The 22,063-nt window shown below is 47.4% G+C and overlaps 1 protein-coding gene across 5 annotated transcripts in view; it reads left to right on the plus strand.

Annotated features, from left to right (window-relative positions):
- The window catches only part of LOC118513003 (transcription factor hamlet), a 92,497-nt gene that overhangs the window by 63,546 nt on the left and 6,888 nt on the right, over window positions 1–22,063 (plus strand). For 4 of the 5 annotated variants that reach the window (XM_036058260.1, XM_036058261.1, XM_036058264.1 and 1 more), the window contains 5 exons: window positions 3,671–3,796; window positions 3,971–4,085; window positions 11,941–12,256; window positions 19,974–20,130; window positions 20,387–20,479. In XM_036058260.1, the coding sequence (XP_035914153.1) occupies window positions 3,671–3,796; window positions 3,971–4,085; window positions 11,941–12,256; window positions 19,974–20,130; window positions 20,387–20,479 (807 nt within the window). The remainder of the gene's footprint in view (window positions 1–3,670; window positions 3,797–3,970; window positions 4,086–11,940; window positions 12,257–19,973; window positions 20,131–20,386; window positions 20,480–22,063) is intronic. The other variant, XM_036058263.1, reaches the window with a different exon arrangement.

Raw genomic sequence — 22,063 nt, forward strand, 5'->3', positions numbered from 1 at the left:
TCCCGATTATTGACGATTGGTATGAATTTTTAATGTGTCGTGAGGTCCTCGAGTGCGTCATCCCTAATCTTCTTCGAACGCTTGGAGTAACCACAAACAACTATTGAATGAGCGTTATTACAAGCCAGGGATACGATTGGAATTATTAATGCAAATTGGGAATGGAAGCACCGAGATGACCAGGATCGTCATCAGAAATTGACAGCCATTTGATTGACACGTACGGTTGGTATGGTTGACAAGTTTGTGGACGTTCTCAATGTCTGCCGTTTGCTGCAACAATAGAGTGCTCGTTATCGAAGGTTGATATGCAAATCGATTGCGGCTTGAACTCTGCGCGACAAACGTCCCGAACGTCAAAGTTCCCAGACTCTCTTCGTCCCACAGTGTCAGATATAAATGGACGGTGCCCCAGTGTCCAGATTGTGTGGACATCTATTAATTGCTCTCATTTATTCAAACTCACCCGGAGATGAACGTTTGGACACATGTTTCTTGCTTGTCCGGATGGGTGGGCGGACCGTCCCGTATGTCAGACGTTCGAATCCTGTTCGAAGTCACGCATGACTGTGGAGAATGCTAGGAATTAACCTTTAACTGCTAGCGCATTTAAACGACTCATAAATTTTCCGTTTTACTATCAGGCGAGAAAATTGTGATTGAAATCGAAACACATGGGCCTAGCCGTCCTCGCGAGGGTTTACAGTGGTAAGTTTAATAAGTTTATAATTCAGCGTGAAATGCAGGTTTCCTCTGCAAGATTCTCCCAATTGGGAAGCAAAAGGGAGAGTCGGGCACAGAGATCGAACCGAACCGGGAACCGATTCTTCATGGTGGGAAGCATTTTCCCAACAGATGATGGAACTGCCAAAAGTCAAGTCGGTTTGTTGCTATCTGGTGCGTTACTTTCTTCATTATCCGCTCAAGTAGCTGCCGCCTAAACAAACACACTCGACGTGCTCGGTTGGCTGTCTGATGCCATATGTTCGGTTTCGGTGGAAGTTCATCGCACCCTTTCCGTTTTCTTTTTTGCATCATGCATGAGTGCAGTTGAGCTAGTGGAGTGCATTATTGTAGTCTTGTCTATTTGGCGGCGGTTAGGGAAGGACTCTTCTTGATGGTGCTGGATGGTCCTTTTGATGAGCTTATCTTCTCAATGATGTGTATTATGTGGTTATGGATGAGTGAAGCGTGCGAAAGGGATCCTATTCTGGAGGGGATTATTCATTGAAGTTTGGGCGAATCTAATGTCAACTCACAACTTGCTCAGAAGCTAGAATTCTTCAGGAAAATATGATTAGCTACAATATCTCTTAGATACCACACATGTTGGTGCCAGTTTTCTTTCTCTGGACGTCTTTTGCGTTCCTAGCGATGCTCTGTGTTAATGTATGCCTCGAACGACATTTTCACTCCGTCACGGCTATTAGGTCCGTCGCCACCGGACATAAAACCCGGAGCTCGGAAGGGAGTCGACTCAGGAAGGAAACAACCCCCAGGAATCGACCCATTTCTTAAATCGAAAAAACCCATCACCACTGGATGGGATGGCCGTCCGCCGGGCGAGTAATGAATTCTTGACGCACATGCACACACATTTCCCAGCGTCGAACGATCGTGTCCCGATCGTTAAAGCAGAGCAGAAGCATGCGTTCGGACGATGATAGCTCACGTACGCACGGTTTCATCCATTGCGGCCCGGGCCGCATCGAAAAGTAGGTGAATGGAAATGCATCAGAGGGATATGAAGCGGCACTTGTATATTGTACAACAGCACGTACGAAGATCATCTTTCGACGGGACCACGAGCGACGCGGTCTCCCATCCTTCCGCACCTTGCTGTGGACGGCATCTGCCACGTACAGATCCTCCCACTGTGATCTCAGTGTGATCTGCTTTAAATACTCTGCCGACACCTAAACCGGGTATTGTCTGCGAGACAAGTTTAATTATTTCCCATCCGAAGGCTGGAAGATCTTGGCTGGGGATTTGGAGAAGCGAAACTGACCGAGAAGAGAAGATATGTGTTTATGGGTATCGGACGTGCCGATCGGTAGATGTGCAGATAGAAAATGAAAAGTTGGATGTTTTTTATGGAATAAATGAACTTGCGAACTAATTCCTACAAAGATCTGTGAAAAAGACCTTGGACGAGCAATGGGAAACAGAAAGGTTGCATTCCTCTGCTGCAACGGTTTGTAAGGTTGTGTCGTTAGTTTTTTCAAAATCTTGGCAGCCTTTTTTCTTCTTCAAAATTAAATGTATTCACAAATTGTGTCCCTTGTCCAGGATTTTGAGGAGTCCATCACTGTAATCTGCGTGCACAGCCTTCACGGGACAGTTTCCTTCTCTCGACTTTTCCCGTGTAGGACAGTTTCACCGAACAAAGAGATTACAACGCGGGCTACCGGGACAGTCCAATATCTACTCAAGATGCATAGAGAGAGATTGCATACGCGTACGTGTCGGCCGGCGATCCTAAGCATCCCATTATCGGGACCGAGGGATCAGGGATCCGTTTCTTCACACCCTCGGATTATCGGATCCTCTTGCTCGATTTGTTCGATCTTTGTTGATGAGATTGGCTTTGTTCCGGACTGGGTAGCAAAGGCAGAAAACTGGACCAGTGTTGTAATCCGGGCTTTGAGTTGAAAATTAAATTTTAATTTGCTTTCGGAACGGCACACAATAGGAGTTGGTGCTGCAGCGACATGTGAAAGTCTTTTTTCCTGGCTTTTTTTGGTGAGAAGGACACACCGGTCCGTACGTGTCAATCGGTACCATCGAACGATTGTCTTTACGATTGGTTGTCCGTTGAATAGTCGGAAGGAAGGAAAAAATGCAAGGGAGATGGACGTTCACCGCAAAAGGAACGAATTGGATGATGTCCTTTCCGTTTGGAATCGTTTGTATCGTTTGTCCAGACGAAGACGACACGCTGCCGTCGTTCGTGATTGGACAATGGCTATCGGGGAGTTTGCTATACTATATTCGTTACGCTCACCATCAAAGGAACTAAGGGTTCTGCGTTGAGGTTTGAATAAGACGACTTCGGACGGAAGAAGGGAAATAGGTGGGAATCAAGAAAATTGATAGAAAAGAAGATGGAAAGTGATGAGATACGATGAATGAATGAGAAACAAGTTTCCCGAGCGAAGGGACCAGAACTCGGACATGCGCAACTTGTGCTGTGGAAAATACCAGAAACGTTGGATGCTATTGGAAGTCCAGCCATTGCTCATAAATAGATTTTTTTATTCTTTAAAAGTCTTTCAAAACTATTTATTTAAGCAATTTTTATGCATAGCTCATCAAGAATACTTTGAAGTAATTCGATAAATATTAAAATTTATAGCTCGGTATCAATTGCAGATAAATTATATTTAATATACTTTATGAAACCGAAAAACTTATTATTAAATATTATAAATCAACATAAAAAAATAAAAAATCTTTAAACATGCATCTGGTTCAATTTCAACGGAATAAATTGATCTAGATGGCTTTCAAGTGTGTCTTCGCTAAGCGCTTCCGGGAGCAGCCAACAGATGGCGCTCTCGAGACATTAAGGCTTAATGCTTCTTCCGCAGTATTCTACACTCTTTTATTTATTTATTTTCTCGCATTTTATACTTTAATTAACCTTCTTCAACTTCAACTCTTCTTTCAGGTGATAGATGTAGATATCCGAGGCTGGCTGGATGCAACAGTCGAGCCGACGAACTGGATGAAACACATACGCTGCACCTCCAGCCCAACCGAAGCGAATGTGCAACACTTTCTCAAAGATGGTCATGTGAGTCTTAGCGAAAAACTTTGTGCTGCTGCTTGGGATGTGTGGTTTCGAAAATTGGGGATACTTATGTTTAATGTTTGCCTTTGTCTTTTTTCCCTCTCTTTTTTTCTTCTTCGTCTCTGCGCCCTATCGGTGGTGACCCGTTGGGACTGCCCGGCGTTGATCTATTTTCAGCTGTGGTACGAAGTGATATGTGATATCAGTCCCGGAAGGGAGCTGTTGCTGCGACCGAAGGTTCCTCTTCATCCGCGGGATGGGCAAGACGAGCGTGGCAGCGAACGTGGCTCGGGTAAGTTGGGTTTTCGGTGATCTCATGCAATAGTAATGCGAGGGATATCCGTATCGGGTACCTTATCAAGCCGACTTTATCGCAGTAGAATATGCAGATGTGGCTGTTTATTTAGCGAAGGGTTTCAAAAAAGCCTTTTTTCGTGTGAAGTACCGCGATACAATCATTTAATTGTCCGGAGTGCTTAAGCACTTCCCTTTCGGGGAGAATAATGCAGAAAATCCTTTTGCAAATGTGAACGAACTGGATTAAAAGATTAACAAAACTAACCTCAAACGGGGTCCCGACAAGGAAGAATTAACTTTATAAAAAAAACTGTTCCTTTCCGCATGATTGGCACGTGCCTTGGCGTTTGTTGTGGATCAATGCGCGACTAAAGGGGTGAAGTGTGCCTCGTACAATTATTTTCAACTAATCGTATTTGCATGCAGTGAACTAGACTGTAAACTGTAAACTGATAAACCTATAAAAGGGAATAATTTTAATCCACACGATTAGATGATTATCGCGTCTAGTACGGTTTGCCACCTGGTACCAGCTTAGGGTACAGCGCCATCTAGTGCTGAGCAAACGCAAACATCGCGCGTGTTGCCACGAGCCAATCGAATTTCTTTCCTCTGCCTGCATGCATATGCAAATTGGATTAGTTACTGTATTTTTTTATGGTGCTCGCTCGTGTCACCTTTTAGAGCCGGTAGCATGAGTTTTTTGCTCATATTTATCTAGCATTAGTTTTTGCATAAATAAAATAAGATAAAGGATTTTTTTCGTGATTCCTTTTGTGTGTGTCTATGTGACAAATAGTATGGGACCCAGATTTGTTGGGCCACACACTTTTTTTTTTAGTAAATCGTTACACATGTTTTTTTAAAGATAAATAATTAGCCTTCCTTCACAACAACCATGAAAACGATTGGGATGTGGCTCGATGAAGTTGTTAATCGGAAAGTGTGAAGCCGTGTGCCTCATAATGTTAGGGGTGGCTTTTTTGGTGCAGTTTGAGGGACATTTTTTTAGAATAGTGAATCTTGATGTCGTGAGAATGTATTTTACAGAGTTTTTTATCTTTAAAATATAATATTTTGAGGACTGGAGGATTGGATGCTACAATCTACTATAAAGGGCTATTGGAGCAGCTGAAGCTATGAGAATAAGCTCGAAATAAGCAACTACGTCGCCGTTCATTTATCACAACCATAAAGCAAAACGGCGAAGATCAATTTCCTTTTTACAGTAGGATGTACCACCCAGATCTATTAATCATTCATCCCACATCCCACAACCCGATCGATCGCTAACAGTGACGTCTGTCACCGTAACCGTAACTCGTACGCCGCCTTCCGATGACCGAGTGCGATGACAGCGAGCGTGCGGGATAAAAGGGTTACCAGGGAAGCCTTACCCCGCCCGACGACCTTGAACTATGTGTACGCGCACCCTTACACCGGATCAGACAATTTTCGGTTTAATTGATTTTGCCACCACAGTCGGTCACAACTGTCCGCCAGGTTTTTGTGTGGCTGTTCCTTTTCGGGCGATGACGTAGGAACTATACCAGGCCCACGGTTATGGCTATTCCAAGCGGGTGATTATGGATGGCGTTAGTTGCGCAGCAACTGGAAGCTGACAGTTTATTAGTTGACGTAAAGGATTAATGTCCCAAAGCTGTCGGATCCATTACACACGGACACAAGGGAGGACACACAAAAGACTGACTGAATCATCTGATGAGCCGGCGACAGTTACATCACGCACGAGGACACGCCGAATCGTGAGGGTCCTAATGCGTGCGTGGATTGCTGATTGTGTCCCGAGGTGCGTGCCACGATCCGCATAGGGGTGGATTATGATTGGCAACCTTTTTTTCCCCCTGCTTCTTCTCCCGTACCAACGGAGCGTAGTGTGACACTGGTAACATTTTATTTATCTTTCGATTACAATTACATGCCCTCACGGTGAGGACATCGTGTCCGTTGTACGGTGATTTGGTGATCACCGGGATGGTGTAATACCCGACCGGCGACAAATAATGGGGGTAAACATTCGCCCAAAAGCAAGGATAATAATTTCACCCCGAAAAGGGCGCTCGCCCGTTACGGTAGCTTTTGGGTGCTTACTGCGAACAAATCGACGCATCCGAACGGCACGAGTGCATCTTCCATTTGTGAGTAGGTTGCTTGCTGCCGGGGTGTAAATTGATAAATTATGTCATCGCAAATGATCGAAAGTTTCGGTCGGTAGTGCGGGATTACAAAAACAATGAAGGGACGAACCGAGAGATAGAGCAGGAAAGAGAATAAAAAGGTAATGGATCATCTTTTTTTTCTCTTGCTTCCCAGCGCTGTTTGGATGGGCGCGTGCATCACGGTCGGATCCGGAACCGATCATTAACAGCTAGGTGTTTTTTTTCCACAACCACCCTAAACGAGTAATCTGAGGTAGCTGTTGTTGATCCCTTTTTACGCTCATTTTCACCAGACAAACGTTCAGAATGGAGGCTCGAAAGACAGAACGGAAAAGGTTGTATTTGTTCTCGGTTTTGAGGCGGTTCATCTCTCATAAACCATGATATCGTCCCATAATTTAGATGTTAACAGATTGTTGTTCTTCTCGAAACAAAAACCCACCTAATGCTATCTCAATAATCAAGGAGAGAAAGCGAAGCGTGCAGATTTTAAAATTAACCGATAAGCCCTACGAACAAAGTTATGCAATGGTGCTGCGTTGATTGCATTTGTCTAACTTCAGGCGCAAGCGTATTTCGGTGCGTAATGAAAATCGTAATGAAAAATCGGTTCTGTGGCTACTAGACCATCAGTAAAGGACAATCGAAATGGTGGTCACGAGTCGTCCCACCGTATCAGCACCGTTACATCTCAGGCACACGATTTCACGTGATTTCCTAATGGTGATAGGAGATTTGGTCATAAATTATAATTTCTCTCTCTCTCTTCCACCACTCGCCACACGGCGGTGGTCACATTAAAGGGAGGGGGAGGGCAAACGAACTAATTTCCACCAATGCACCAAGTATGGGACATGTGGGACAGGACATGTCGTACGGTGTGCGAGAACCTTACACTTATCGACATGTGATTCAGCATTGTGAGCTGGCAGAGAGGTTCGGGGCAAAAGGTCGGCACGCCTGATGATGGCTGATGACCGAGAGATATTGAAAAGTGGGAAAACCCGCATCTGTTTTGGGTTCCCCTGGGCTGCGCATGCAACGGCTTTGGCGAATGTGGTTTGGTGTGTGACAAAAGCAGGAATTGGTGGTGATTGTACTGTATGAATGATTTTAAATTTAGTTAATAATGTTATGGGCTGCAGTTGCGCGCAGTTGTTCCTGAGAGTTTCAGGAGGAAAGCTTTGAAGCGCTTAATGTTTCGTTTCTATGAAATTGATAGTTGAATATTATCTTGCAGGACCTTGATTGAATAGTACAAGTGAAGCATTGTGACCACAAAAATGACTTTAATATATTCTACTTATACAATAACTTCTTAACAACTTTACTTCAGTTGTTTCAGTAGCTAACATCGCCACGCTTTCTTTAACATAAATTGCATGGTTAGCTTCTTGAGGAACATTTATTCCCCCAGTTTTATCCATCCTGCCATATGCTTCAACCGTGTGCCTTATGTTTCTCTTACAACTTGGATACAAGAAGGAAGAGTTCCTGGGGAAAACCATTCTACTTGATATTCAATTTTTTTTGCTGAACTACGACACACGTATTTCTCACGATCGTGGAGGTTTATGTTTTCTTCATGTGTGTTTTACTTTCCAAAAGTGAACATGCATGAGATCGACTAGTTAATAGACTAGACTCATTACTTGCAGCGATGTGTTTCGATTCACACGTAAGCTGTCACGTGGCAATAATGTGAACGTCGTTCAGTTGTTTCGTGATTTGATGCCAAACTTCATCGAAGTCAGACTTTTTAATTGCTGAGAGTGTCTGGCGTGTCCTTAACGCGGCTGAGGTAAATCTGAATGCGTAACGTCCAGGACCCAAAAGCCGTTGCTCGTGCGCTCATTTGACTTTCCCGGCCTACGGTCAAGTACCGACCGGAAAGGACCTTTGAACAAGGGCTACCACCTGAACCATTTCCATTATCCCGATGGAAATCATCCGCCTGGAACCGAAGCGCGTACCCCGACTCGGCCCTTTTCTGTGGTTGCGTTTCGACCGTTGAACTGGATCACGATCGCCAGTGCACGCACCTGAAGAAGCGGGAGAAATCACCACGAGGGTGACCTGTGCGACTACTTCCGGTGGACAGCACGCGCCGTGCTGTTGACTTCCTGCCGTTCAGGAACGGCCTCTGATGCCCGATGACGAGGTCTGACCTTATCTGTCATCGTTTGATTTATTCTTGACCATCGCAGCTTGAATCATGCGAGCGACCAAAAAAAAAAAAGTTGAAGAATATGACTCCTTTTTGTAGTGAAGTTACGTTTAATTTAACGAATAAAACCACAAGAGATGTCCTGCCTAAAGTCGGGCCTACAGTACAAGTCCTGATTCTTCCAATTACGCTTAAGTTTGTGGTTTTCTCATTTCCGTAGAACAGTTGGTAGAATTTTTCGGGCAAAGGATTTCACTGCAGGGTTTCCATGTGCCAGTGCAGTATGATCCGGTGTAGGGGTGCATACGAAATACACACCTGTCGGAATCCGTGATCCGTTGCGATTGTGGAATCCATTAAGCAAAAAACCGTTACAAAAAGAGATGAAAGATAAAGTTTAGATAAAATATTAAATAATAAGGAAAATCTCAAAACTGTAACCTTTGAAGGTGTATATAAGACAAGCTCATTTTAATAAACATGATGCAATAGTTCCCAATGTAAAGGGAATTGCTCTAGAGCCTTCAACGAAACCTTCTCCTCAATGTTACGGACGATGAAGACACCATATGGCACACTTGCATTAATGCTACAGTTCTCACATATTATAAGCGAATCGCTTCCTTACAGACAACATTGAGCTGCAACTCAACGGTAGAGCGCACCTCGTGGGAAAACTATTTCCCGGTAAGTCACCGACGATGACGGTCGCTAGAATACCTTGAAGGAGAAGAAACCGACGCCACCATCTGACGCTTGCAGTTAGTCCGAGGACCCTTAGATCTCCCTTCTTTCGCGGGGAAAAATTGGGCACCATCTGTTAGAAGAACTCCACCTTTTAATGCGTTCTTTACCCTCGACTTAAGCTTGAGGTGCAATATGGTCTCTTGGAGGATCATAATTTGGGGCCGGATCCTTTCATGGATGAGTTGCGTGGGAATCCTCCGTAGAAGTGTGACATTAAGCAATCTTTTAATTTTAATACAGGAGTAATTCTAGAATTCTTTGTGCCTGTATTATAATTTGAGTAATATGGTGGTTAATATTTAATGTCCGTTCTTCCAAACCATTCATTGTCTCCTGAATCGGATGATCCTGGTGCAAATCGAAACAATTTCAATGACAAGCTAGGTCAGTTTGCCTCATCCTTCTGGCTTCCGAACCAATTATTCCGCTACGGAAATTCGATTCGAATTGAAGTTCCATTGAGCGTCCAACCAATCACTCCCAGTACAGGTGAATAAATGCGGCCACGGTGTTACTGGGTATACGAGGAGCGCTAAAGCACAGTTGACCGTTTGCGTTACGCTCCGAACCGTCCTGTACTATTATCCTTTATCATATCGTGCGACACGTTATGATTGTGTGAGCGAAACGGTAGACACAGTGCTGTTGTGTTCCACGATCGTGAACGAGGGTCCTTGGTTGGCTGGTCCGACCGTCCGAAACCCGACCATGTCCTAACATGCGTGACTGTGTGTGTACGTGAAGCTTCCTTTTGTTCGTTGTCTCTTCCCGAGCCAGCCATCCGAAGCGCCATCCACCGACGCGGTGGGGTTGAACGGTTTTAGGGTGCCCTCGCTCGTAACGTGACTTATGGAGTAGCGCTCGATACGATTGACTGCGTTTCTGCAGGTCCTTGCAAGCGGGTGGAGATGTGGTCCGTGGTTTATGCCCCTTTGCTTGTGTGTGTGTGTGCGCGCGATGGGAGACGACGAGGACTTGCTTTGATGCGACGTTGATTCCGGACAGTCCGACAATTGGGCTTCAGGTGAAGACGTGTTCGGATGTTCTTCCGCAGTTCCGGAGAAGAGTAGTTAGCGGTGTCTTCGGCGGTACATCTTCAACGATTACGTGCCTATCGGCGAGTGACTAGTGAAGTTTAGTGAAAGTTTGTACGCGTGAGTATACTCAAAGGTCTCATGTCCAGGACCTAACCATAAAAAGCCAAACACATCCAAATCGTGAACTTCAAGTTGCCAAAAAAACGTGACCGAAACGTGATTGTGCTTATTGCTCATTTGTTTTCATTAGACAAGATCTGCATTTGCACACTTTCAGCACATTATCAGCTCCAAGGATAGTGTCAAGGTTTGCCGTGTGCTGTGAAGTACAACCGTTTGAAGGGGGGGGAAAAAAACAATTAGTGCTCCAAAACGCCGAACCGATGATGTTTTGGCGAAAAGGATGACTCTGTGGTCCACTCGGCAGAAAATAGTCTCCCAGCCCCGACCTGGCCCTCCGATAATCTTCAGGCGTTTCGGCGTCGGCGTCCGTTTCGGAATCGGAATGATTGATTACAGACCGTTCACCAACCTGACCCCGCAGGGTCTCCGCAGCCGACGAGAGGCGATCTTTGTTTTTTGGATGTCGATATTTTAACCCTTTGTCTCGCCCATACCCCTTTGCTCCGGCGTGGTTTTACCAAACCGTTTGCTCAACCTGTGCATGAGCATGATGATGACCTCGGCGAAGACATCATTTTTCGGTCCGTGTCTGCTCCTCCGAAATTCCGGTTGGAATGTGTGGCATAGATTAGTTTGGCGTTCTCTTGCTTCGTACGGAGGCACCACGCCATGCACCGCCACGTCGGGTGTGTAGTAATGTGGTCCAAATCCTTGGAATTGACCGATGGGAGCACCAGTACCGTTAGGGGTGTAGGATGCTGTGTGTGTGTGTGCCGCTTCTGTGTCTCTGTTTGATCTCGAACGTTTCGGAATGGAACTTGACCAATGTGTGTGGAACTCGACTCGATGTGAGCCGATCACTTTTCTCACTGATCTCACACATAACCTCCACACGGTGATGATCATCTTGAGAGGGTATGGTCGAGCGAAGCAGCGGATGGGGAGGCAAAAAGTGATTGATGCGATTCAGTCACCGGTTTGTATCAACAAAACTACTGCTTTTTTGCCTCCTTGCTTTGGTGGAGCACTGCGCGCGAGAGTGACCAACACGTACCCTGGGCCGTACCTCGGGCCAGCGACTATTACTGGTGGAGTTTTTGTTGTTGTTGCTGTTGGCCGTCTTCTTTCTTGCTCCGGATTAGGGAGTGGTCCCCCCGGTCAGGGTGTATATCATTGCTTCATGCATACCGCCACAGTTGATCGATTATCTGTCTAGCGATCTTTTGGCCTCCCGAAACTAGCTTCCATTTGCTGCCCATTTGGTCCGCATAGATTCGGTGTTGTTGGCCGCTTCGTTTTCGCGCATCCAGCGCATGAATGGGCTGGCAGTAGTAGTAGTTGGTGCTCTTTCACCTACGATAACCACCTGATACAGAAGGCCTTGCGTCCCGTTTTCGGCCGCTGGACATTCATCATTATTGCAGCACGAAAAATCTATACCTATCGCAATTGTAGCTGAAGTTTAATTGTTCACTGAGTCCTCAAGCGGGGACAATAGACTCCTTTCACCGCGATCCACTATGCTAATGAAGTTTCGTATTGTTCTTTCTTTCTTTCGCTTCGTCTCGGTTGGACCTGAAAATGTAACCCCTTCAGGCGGTTCCCAGCACAGCGACAACTACGAGGACGAGTACAATACGTCGAACGATCTTGACTCTAGTCACAACAAGGAGCAGCACCGCCATCATCATCACAACAGTAGCAGCAGTAACAGCAGTGGCCGAAGCAGCAACGGCAGCAGTACCCGTGCGAACGGACACGGCCACCATCATCCGGCGGACGACAGTGGTAACGGAAGTGGCGAACCGCACCAACACCACCACCATTCGGACGTGAAGGAGGAGGACGAGGACGAGCACGGCATTGACGCGCGGTGTGTCGTCTGTGATCGGCAGTGTCACGATATTGATCAGTGAGTAGCAGAGTATGGGCAACAGCACACAATTTATTATGATTTCTTCCAATTCCCCTCTCTCGGGTGGTCTACGCGTGGTACTTGTGGGTGGGTCGTCTACACACTGTTCCCCGAAACCGAGGCATAGGCTTAATGATCCTCATTCCGTGGCGGTGCGGGTACTTGAATCCAAATCGAATTATTCAACGCGAGCGGTGTGTGTGTAGGAGAAGATCGATCGAACCCAGAAGCAAATATTTGTCGGTGGGAAATCAATTTCCCAACTCCCACCGGTATGATGCTTGTAAAACCCCGCAAACTGACCCATTCGAACTGGCACGCGTGTGTGTGTTTGGTTTAGCGGGTAATTAATCTTCAACCCCGAGTGTCATTTTGTTTGTCTTCGCTGGACGGCGACTAAGGTAGTAGAACCGTGTAGTTGCAGGCAACCCTGGATAGCAAAACTGCGATAGCGTTTGTCTAAAGGGTCATCAGATTTTTGTGTGGCGCACTTCACAGTGATGCTCAAAATTGTAGCAGTTCTACGGCCAAGTAATATTACCAATATTCTGGCTGAAGTCATCACAAACCTCAATTTTATGTCCAGAGAGCTTGAAAAGACATCACCCTTTGTGTGAGCACAACTGTACAGAGAGAATGCATTATGCCCTGCATCAAACGCCACTGTCCTGTGCATGACGTTGAGCCTAAGCGATGCCTTCCTTGTTGCCGGCGGGCTTGAAATAATAAATTTGCGTCCACCTACGACTCAATTTGTTTTCTGTCGCCGGTTTGTGCCTGCAGAAACAATGCGCCAATGCTTACGACCGAACGAACAAAACGTTCGTCACTCGCGTTTGATGGCGCTCGAGCCACAGCCACGCGAGATCGGTTTTGAGCGGTATTTGAGCGGTGTTGTTCGCCGCACATAAATCGTCTACAAATGAAATGATATATGCTCCGATGTGCATACAATTATTGCCACGGTACAGGTGAAACGCTATTCCTGATCCATGGATGGGTCCCCTGGATGAAAGCTGGGGCTGAAATTCTTATTACGAGGACGTAGCGTTTTGTTATGAAAACATGACTTCCCGCGCAATGCCAGGGAACGCCAAGACAGGTAAGGCTTTACTTTTGCTATTTGGCGCCATCCGCAGCGTTCAGAAGGTACTGACGGAAAGCCATTTTATGGTACGCGTATAATAAAGCCGACCGATCTAAGTAAGCGACGTTCCCCACGTGCCGAAATCGCGCTTGGGCACGATGTTACCCTGAAGTAGGCGGCCATTCCACGACTGTCCACATTCGGTTGGGTGGAATTTAATTTACAACTGCTTTGCGATTTTATACTGTCCGGATTTAAGGAGATCGATTATCTGCCGGAATGCGGAACGGCACACTCTGGGGAACTTGGGCAAACCTGGCTATCGGTGGCAGTGAGAGAAAATGAAAGTTTTTATTTTTTCGCTGCACGTCTGTTGTGTCAACTCCCGCTTGATGGACATTGCTGCGGGTGGTTGATGTCTTGGCTAGAATTAATTTCTTCCCTGCACACACGAAGGACGGACGTTTAATCAGTGCTATTAGCTCTAAATGGATTAAATTCAATGGCGGCGGCGGCTGTTTTCTTTTGCGTCGCCAGTGGGTGGATGGTAGATCGAAATGAAATGTCGGCATTTTGATGGAGCTGTTGGTGCGGTACAGCAATGGCTGACGCCCGTTGGTCGGCGGTACAGTTCAGAGGGCTTTATGCTGCTCGGTGGAGCGAAGATTTTTCGGAAAGTCTACAAGACATGAACACATACCTTGAGGTCTTTAGAGTCAGGAGTTCATGAGCGCGAGCTTGAAGTTGAGGTTGGCCTTCTTTCTCCAAAGAGATATACATGCTCAAGAAACTGCTCCAAATTGCGTGGACTCAACGCTTCAAAGGCGTCGAAAAGCTGCTTCCATAAAACTGTTTCTCGCCCCGAAAAACCTGTTCAAATCCGTTCCGTGTGCCTCAAAAGTGTCATCTGTCTGCAGCCACAGCCACCAGGTCCAGTTGTTTCGAGCTGTGTCCGCACTCCGAAAAAACTGGTCATGGAATGTCCAGCTGAAGCGTGCAAATTGAAATCAGTGTTTGTGTGAAAATTTTTATGTCAACCACACGGCGAAGGTGATGTTTACACGGCAAACTGTCCACATGTCCGCGAAGGTGGTGTGTTTTGGAGACGCTTCAGCAGGGGCTTCTGTGCTGGCAGCAAACAGAAGGAGCGAAAGGTAATAATTTATTTGGTTTGTAACAGATTCACGACACGCAATAATAAGTGACTGATTTGGTGTATGAATAATTGACCACATACGCAAGTGTGCTTCCGTTTGGCTGTAGTTCGCTTTGGCGCGTTGGCCTGCGATTGGTGGAGGCGGAACCCATGACGTTCGAGACATGTACATGCACAGTAGCCGGTTGGGGGGGTGTTGAGCTGTGACAACAGTGCTGATGGACCCAGACGTCCGCGTGTCCTGAGCGCGTCCGATGAACGGTCGCCCGTGTTTTGGTATTTCGTTGACAACAAAGTGATGAAACGATTGATTTATGAATATTGCATCAGCAGGCATTACTTCGCTGGGATTGCATTTTAATTACTTGGCTCGCTTTTAGTGTCCTCGTGTGTACGGTGAGTTGAAGGTGTTGGTAAATTGAAGTACTTTTGGAGGACATCCAAACGGGCTGATAAAATTCTAATTAAAACAATGTGGTCAAATATTCATGCCACTCCAATTAAACCAAAGGCCGCCCTATATAGCTCTCCAACACATTCATCCCGCGGAGACCCACATCCTTCGCGTGTAGCGCAGAAGAGAATTCAGAAAGTGACAGTGAAACATGTCTTCATTTGTCCGTGTCAGCGCACCGTCTAGCGCCTCATCGACGCCTCCAGCCAGGTGGTTAAAGACGCCACCGCGATTTCGTGATCGATCGTCCGACCGGCGTTGGTGGACCCGCAAACGGAAGTGACCGAAATGAATCGAAGAAATCAATCAAGCAGCTCGTTTGGCTGGCTGCTGGCGGTGGTTCGTGCTCGATTGGGGCTTCGTAGTGAAGCAGACCAGCAGCAGCAGTAGAAGAACGCAAAACACGCTGGTAATTACGAACATGTCACTTTCGATCTCGATCGCTGAGCTTTATGGATGTAGTAAACACCTGGTCGCTACATTGAAGAGGAGGGTCTTGTTTGGTCTGAACGCACCACCGCTGGGGTTAACCTTTAAGCGCAGGTTTTTTTTTTCTCGATCGAAGACACACACACACACACACACACACACACACTCGCACGCCCAGTTTACTCGGTCTGGGCGGTTCAGGGGGTCGTCCATCGCTAATTACAATCAAGCGTTCCACCTTCTTCCGCTTGACCGCACGCTTATCGCCCTCGTGGTGCGTTTGTTTCGGGCAGGAGGAACGGTTCCATTCTATGTGGGTACCATGTTGAACATTATTATTACGATGATGATGATTTTCCGATTCCGAGGATCGTGCCCACTCCTGCTGGGAGTGAGTGTGTGTGTGCGATGTTTGGATCGTGCGGACACGCGCGTGCGCACACGCGATTACTTTCCCGCAGCATCGAAACGCACGAGCAGCAAGCAGCCCTGTCATCGACGCACCGAAAGGAACCTACCGTTTGCTTCCAGACGGCCTTTTATCTAGGCTACTTTATCTACCCTCTGGGGATGGGCTACTTTCCGGGATGGTGGGCGACCGAAAGATATGAATGAGCGCGGCGGTGCAAGTTTTTTTGATTAAAAATGTGTCGATCGGCTGACGAGGCAAGGTGCTGGAGTTCAGTTTCAGATTTCGTCCGAGGGACGTCGGCGGGTAGGAAGCGGTGTGAGCAATTATCAACGCAACTTCAACAGTGAGTGAGGAGATTGTCTCTTTCTCTGGGCCGATCACTCATCGATCTGTCGTCGACCGGTGATCGGCCAAATGTCTTCCTCGGATTGCTTTGCAACGATCACGGGGCCGGGTGTTGCGCCACTCGCCTTAAGCCGTCGAAATCTTGCGATCTGCGCCGGATGTGCATTTGGAAAAGGCCACCACCTCGTGCGCGTTGGGGGTCACCATTGTTTAGAGTACGATAGATCGTTGAATGTCCGGGTGTGTACACCTTCGCGAGCGCAGTTTTTGTGCAAATTATTCACGCCTCTAATTGTCGTCGCAACAGTCCCACACGCCCGGAATGGAAAGATCCTCGAATCCGGTGACGTTCGGCGAAGGGGAACTACTGGAGACGCGTTACAGCTCTTGGGCGATGAGGTGGCTATTCGGGGTGTGATACCCAGAAGGATTTCTATTCGGGGCGCCGGGGTCGTGTACCAGACGACGCGCCGATCGCACCGACACCGGGCTCGTGCGCTCGTGGTCGTGATGAGTTATGTGACATTTTCATTAAACGCGCGCACTGGAGGACCGTCCAGTACCTCCCCGGTGGAAGTCTGGTTGTGCAGGAGGTTCGTCTTCTAGCGCGCTTGGTAGATGTGACCACACGCGCGTGTAGGTGTAGGTTGCTCGGGATGCTTGTTGGTACGGTCTGGGTCTATCGGCCCTCCAACAGCGCGCAGATCGGCGACATTGCCTATGTTGCGTGTTTTGCGATCGTACCCGATCATAACTTTGGGTACCGTACATGAGGCTGGGCTGCGCGAAGCTGTTTCTCCAAACAAATTATGTTTGGTCGGCGAAGAATGCAACCTATTCATGACACATGTCGCGGGAGGTTGTCATGTTATTAGGTGGGAGAGATTGTCTCGGGGTGAAAAATATGAGTACAGCTGGGGTAGTATCGAAAAACATGTTTACTGAGAGTCGATAAGCAATTGCTTTCAGGACCATGAAGATCTGATGATCAAGACTCTCGCTATTTCTTGAAATAAAAAATTGAAGTAGTTGAAGAATTTGGAATATAAAGCAATCTACTTCCAACGTTCAAAGTCAAAACTCTAGCTCAGCTCGAAATCTTCGTCAAACGACGTCCAAGAAAACCTAGCACGGCTTGGGTACGAAACGGCAGACTTGTTCTGCTTTGACAGCGATAAGATCAACAAGTTTAGCGCATTTCGGAGAAGAGAGCAGAAGACAAAAAAAAAGGCACTACAACCGGATGACAGTGGTGACAGTGTCATTGACATGCGACATCGGAGACAGAAGGAGGACGAATTGAGATTTCCTGTTTTCGCACCTCCCAGCCCGAAAAGCAGATCATCGAACCGCATGGGAACGGAACTGTTGGAGAACAACGGTGCATGTTTAGAGTGTTGAGAGGGCTTTGTTGGCTTGGTGTTTTTTTTTTCCCTGTTCGAGGAAGAGCTTCATGTCCGACGGTGCTGGAGGTGGTAGCCTATACCGAAAGTGTTGTCTGGTTTAGGATTTGTCTAGTTACGATCTTTGGTTGAGGTTTATTCAAACATCCCGTTCGCCAGGAAGGCTGGCCAGGTTTGATCGCCTTTCGTGCGGAGGCGTAGGTAACACATAGGCACAGATTTTGCGAACGTCAGAAAAATTCACCATGCCGATCAATCATCGACCCCTTCGGAGTTGTGGGGCGGTAGGTCGGTTGGTGTACATGGGTGAGTACGCGCCCGGGCAGATCGCGCTGATCTTGTTCTTCATTTCCGTCCAAGTTGCGCTCGGGTCCAGCGACGTTGATTTCTAATCTGACTCCGAGCGGCTCGGACCTGGTGCCGCCGCTGGTTTGTCTTGATCCATGGCAAACATTGGGAGGTAGCACTGCTCTGTCTATCACTTTCACCTTCACGAAAATTTTGCGCACACGGAACCACGGAGAGGATGTCAGTGGGCGCGACGATACGAGACCCGGATTGTCGTCCGGCGGTTTGCGATCTCCAAATCACAATCTCCCGTGACGCAGTAAGGCCGGTAGAAGAGTGCGCTGGGCACTCGATCGATTGCGCGATTCGTCCGGTTTGATCGATTTCCTTTCGCTTTTACCAGATTTCGTTTACGAGACGCAGGATGCCAGACATGCTGGTGAGGATGGTTGTTATCTTGGGCAATAAATACATCCGATGTGGGTGGATACACAAGAGCGCTGTAGCATTCAACATCCCGATTTCGATTTATAAAGGGGAAAGGTCTTCAGGTCCTTAGAACCGAGCGTAGAGTGGTTCTGCGGCAATAAAATATTCATGGCACATGTTAGGGTCAGTTTAGACGGGGAATGATAAACATCATCACCCATCACACGTTGCTCCACACGCACACACACACACACAGTCTGCCAGAGACGATAATCGCTAACTGTGGTCAAATCACCCTTTCAATCAACAATTGCCACGGAATGATGATGATATTGCTGCTTCCTCGCCGGGCGCAATTGGGGCACTCCCGTTTAAAAGCACCTGCCGTGTGAACATTCAATCGAAGGTAATCCTTTTTAATGATGGGAACCGGCACTGGTGGTGGCGTGTTCGTGTTTGGCTCGAATTGCTGGTGGCGCTGTGTGTCGTGTGTGTCATCCACTCGAACAAACAACAGACACGCTTAGGGCAGTAGAATAGGCGATCCTCGGATAGAGTCCAACTTGTTGTTTCAGTTGGAGGAGTAGCACTCCCGAAACCCTTCCGTGGAACTCACCCTAGCGCCGTTGTTGTTTTACTGATGAGGTACCTCGCAATTACGGTTACCTCGTTTTTGGTGAATAATTAACAAATCGCTCTCCACGCCCTGCCCTCGAAGCTGACTAATGAAGGGTGGATGGGCCTTGGAATTGATTTTGGACGCACCTCGTGAAGGTGTTGGAATTGGTGGTCAGATAATTGTACCGCTAGTCGTAACAGTAGCACCCTTTTCGCTCGATGAACATTCAATTTGGGGTGATTTGTTCTTCCGGTGGACCACTGACGCGGTGACAGGCAGTGAAGAAGGCACAACTAATGTTGATGTTATGAAATTTACATATTAAACGATGTACGCAAAATCAGGAGAACCCTCCAATGTGTCGACCGGAGTGGAGTGTGGCATTTCGAGGTTAGGAAATCCCACCCACCCCGAAAAATCGAACTCCGAAAGGCTCTCCGCTAGGTGGGTCCTCGCGCTGTTTCGCGAGCGAGGAGCCTTAAACCGCTGGGTGGGTGGACGCGGACAATAGAGCGCGTTGAAATTTGTTTGAATGTTTCCACTGTACCGCCTCTCTTATGTTTAGCGTCGCAAGTACGGGGCTTTGTTTTTTTGATCGCTCGCGCGTCGAAGCCGCCGATGACGCCGTTGACGATGAGGTTGATGATGATGAGACTGAGAAATCGTGCACTGGATTATTCATGAATGGTTGAAGGCTTTTTTTTCCTAGGTGTTCTAGCCACGGAGCAGCAAAGCGTTGGGTCGTTCGGGCGTTGATTCTGGCGCACCAGGGTAATGGTGATTTATGCTGCCGCTTGCCATTATTCTATCCGCCCACACAGGGCGGGCCTGGTGGCACCGTGTCCCGGCAGGAGTTCTCCAGTGTCGGCTTGAATATTCATAATCACAACATAGACACACGTCCCTTGGAGGGAGGCTCGTTCGTGGTTTTGACTAATTTTTGATTTCGTAACGATCTGCAATTCGATGTTGTTGTCGGCGGTGTTTTTGATTGAGCATAAGAGAATCGGGTTTGGATATTAATGTTGTTTTCCGCGTTTCCTTTTTCTTCCCTCCCCCCCCCCCCCCCTCACGGTCTTTCCTCACCAACAGGCTCGACGATCATCTCGTGATCTCGCACCATTATCCAAAGGACGCCTACAGGTGTGAGCTTTGTCCGAGGGCATACAGCTACAGACCATCGTTGCTGCGACACCGAGCGATCGTACACGGCGAGCTGCGACGGTTTCCGTGCGAGAACTGTCCCAAGGTAAGTAATGGCAAACGTACAAAACCCGCGTACGAGAATCTATTTCTATTTTCTAAGCTGAGCGCATGAAGGTAACTGAAAAGAGCCTTTTTCTGACGAAGTCCTTGCCTATCTTTCTGACACTTGCCTATTCTTTGATCCTTGGATTGTCTTAACGCCCCTCTAAACTTCAACTCCAGAGAAGTTCGTTGTCTGTGTTTGCTGGTGGTAGAGTTTCGTTTAAAATGCGATTGTGTGTAAATTATTTTACTTCTAGAACGAAGATACCGAGGTGAGCACAGCAACCCCCAACACCTCTTCCTCACCGAGCGAACTATTCAGTTACCTTCTGCAAGCTCATGATAATAGGGTAAGCAAATGCAACATAACAAACTGTTTTCCATTTTCAACCTGCTCCCGTTTGGGTATTTTCCCTGGGAGTTGTGCAAACAGCATCAACTTCAACCTCACCTCGGGAGCAGGCTAGACAAGCCCAATCTCCCATTTGCGGGTGTTCTGGGAGTGATCTTGGCGTTGCGAAATCCAAACACCCCAAATATCTATTTGCCTAACCGGAATGAATCGTGGTGCGGCCTAGTTATGGCGCAGCCAAAAACAAAACACTGGAATGCACCAGTCCGGGGTTAAATAATCGATATTGCAGAATCGAATGCTCCAATTGCCTCCAGATGCTCCAAATCGGCGTCCGAACTCATCCCTCCGAAATCCCTCGAACCCAGAAACAGAAATCTCCCAGCCAGTAATCAATGCGCTTGAGCAAACAAAACCTTTGGCCCTGGCAATGTTTTGCTTTCGGAATCGAAAACTACTCGAGCGCGAGCGCGTGCTCGTGCTTCGGGACCTAAGTGGATGCGATTTTTGAAGCGCGCTTCGATTATTATGGATCCGAGGCTGCCAGGGGGGAGGTGGGGCTTTTTTGTGAAAGATCGATCAACCGTCGATGGTCGAAAGAGGGTCGTCGGCACTTGGGCACACTTCACCGCGGAAGGCGACGAGATTTCGTGTGCTTCGTGTTGATTTCTCCTTCGGGGTCTCTCGAACTCGCTCGCTTCCTCCGCCAAACAGGCACACCTGGGAGCTGTCGTTGTCGATCCAGTTGACGAAGATGGGGTAATCAATCATCGAAGCGCGAGCACGGTGCCGGGTTGGTTTTGGGAGAAAGACGATCGATTGAACTCGATAGATAAGCGCTCGTGACCTAAGGCTCTCGCCCAAACAGACGCAGATATTATGGCAATGGTTGTTTAGGGGGTTTTCTTGAGCAACGGCAACCGCTCCACCTTGCCCCGAGGATGAACACACACACACACACAAGTGACGTGACGGAATTTGACAGTTGCCCATGATCACGAGACACCGGGGGCCGGATTATGCAACCGGTTCGGACTTATTAGCAAATAGCGTTGTCGGGTTCTTCGTTCTACGGGAGATGCGAGATGTTTAGGTGGGTGTTGTGAAATTTTTGGACCGAGTCGTCCAGAAAGTACCTAAGAATGAGTCCCCCCCTCGGTGGTGGGGGTCTCATTAATTATTATTAATGATTGCAAGTAGCTCGGACAGTCGTTGTCTAGGGTTGGGTAAAAATAGTTATAAACCATCCATTTTTTTCGAAAGCTCAGAACGGTAGTGCTTCCTAGCGTTCTTGGCGTGCTCCGGAGTTGCCTCCTGGATGCCTGTGGCGAAGAAGATGATGATAAAGGCTGGAAGCTAGTAAAACAAGATCAACAGGCAGAGCAATTTATTAAAAGTTGAACATTGTCGAGATAGACTCGTATTTGGCTATTGTTTCAGATGTTCTCCACCGAACAGTTCTGGTTCAGGGGTGAGGTTTTATCTTCACCTTTCATGTCTACGAATCAATGAAGTATGGCGCATTAGCCGGCCAGGAACAAGGCACAGAGAGTGGCCACCTACAGTGGCAGTACTTTTATTG

This window comes from Anopheles stephensi, chromosome 3 (assembly GCF_013141755.1).
Source record: "Anopheles stephensi strain Indian chromosome 3, UCI_ANSTEP_V1.0, whole genome shotgun sequence".
Classification (NCBI taxonomy): Eukaryota; Metazoa; Arthropoda; class Insecta; order Diptera; family Culicidae; genus Anopheles; species Anopheles stephensi.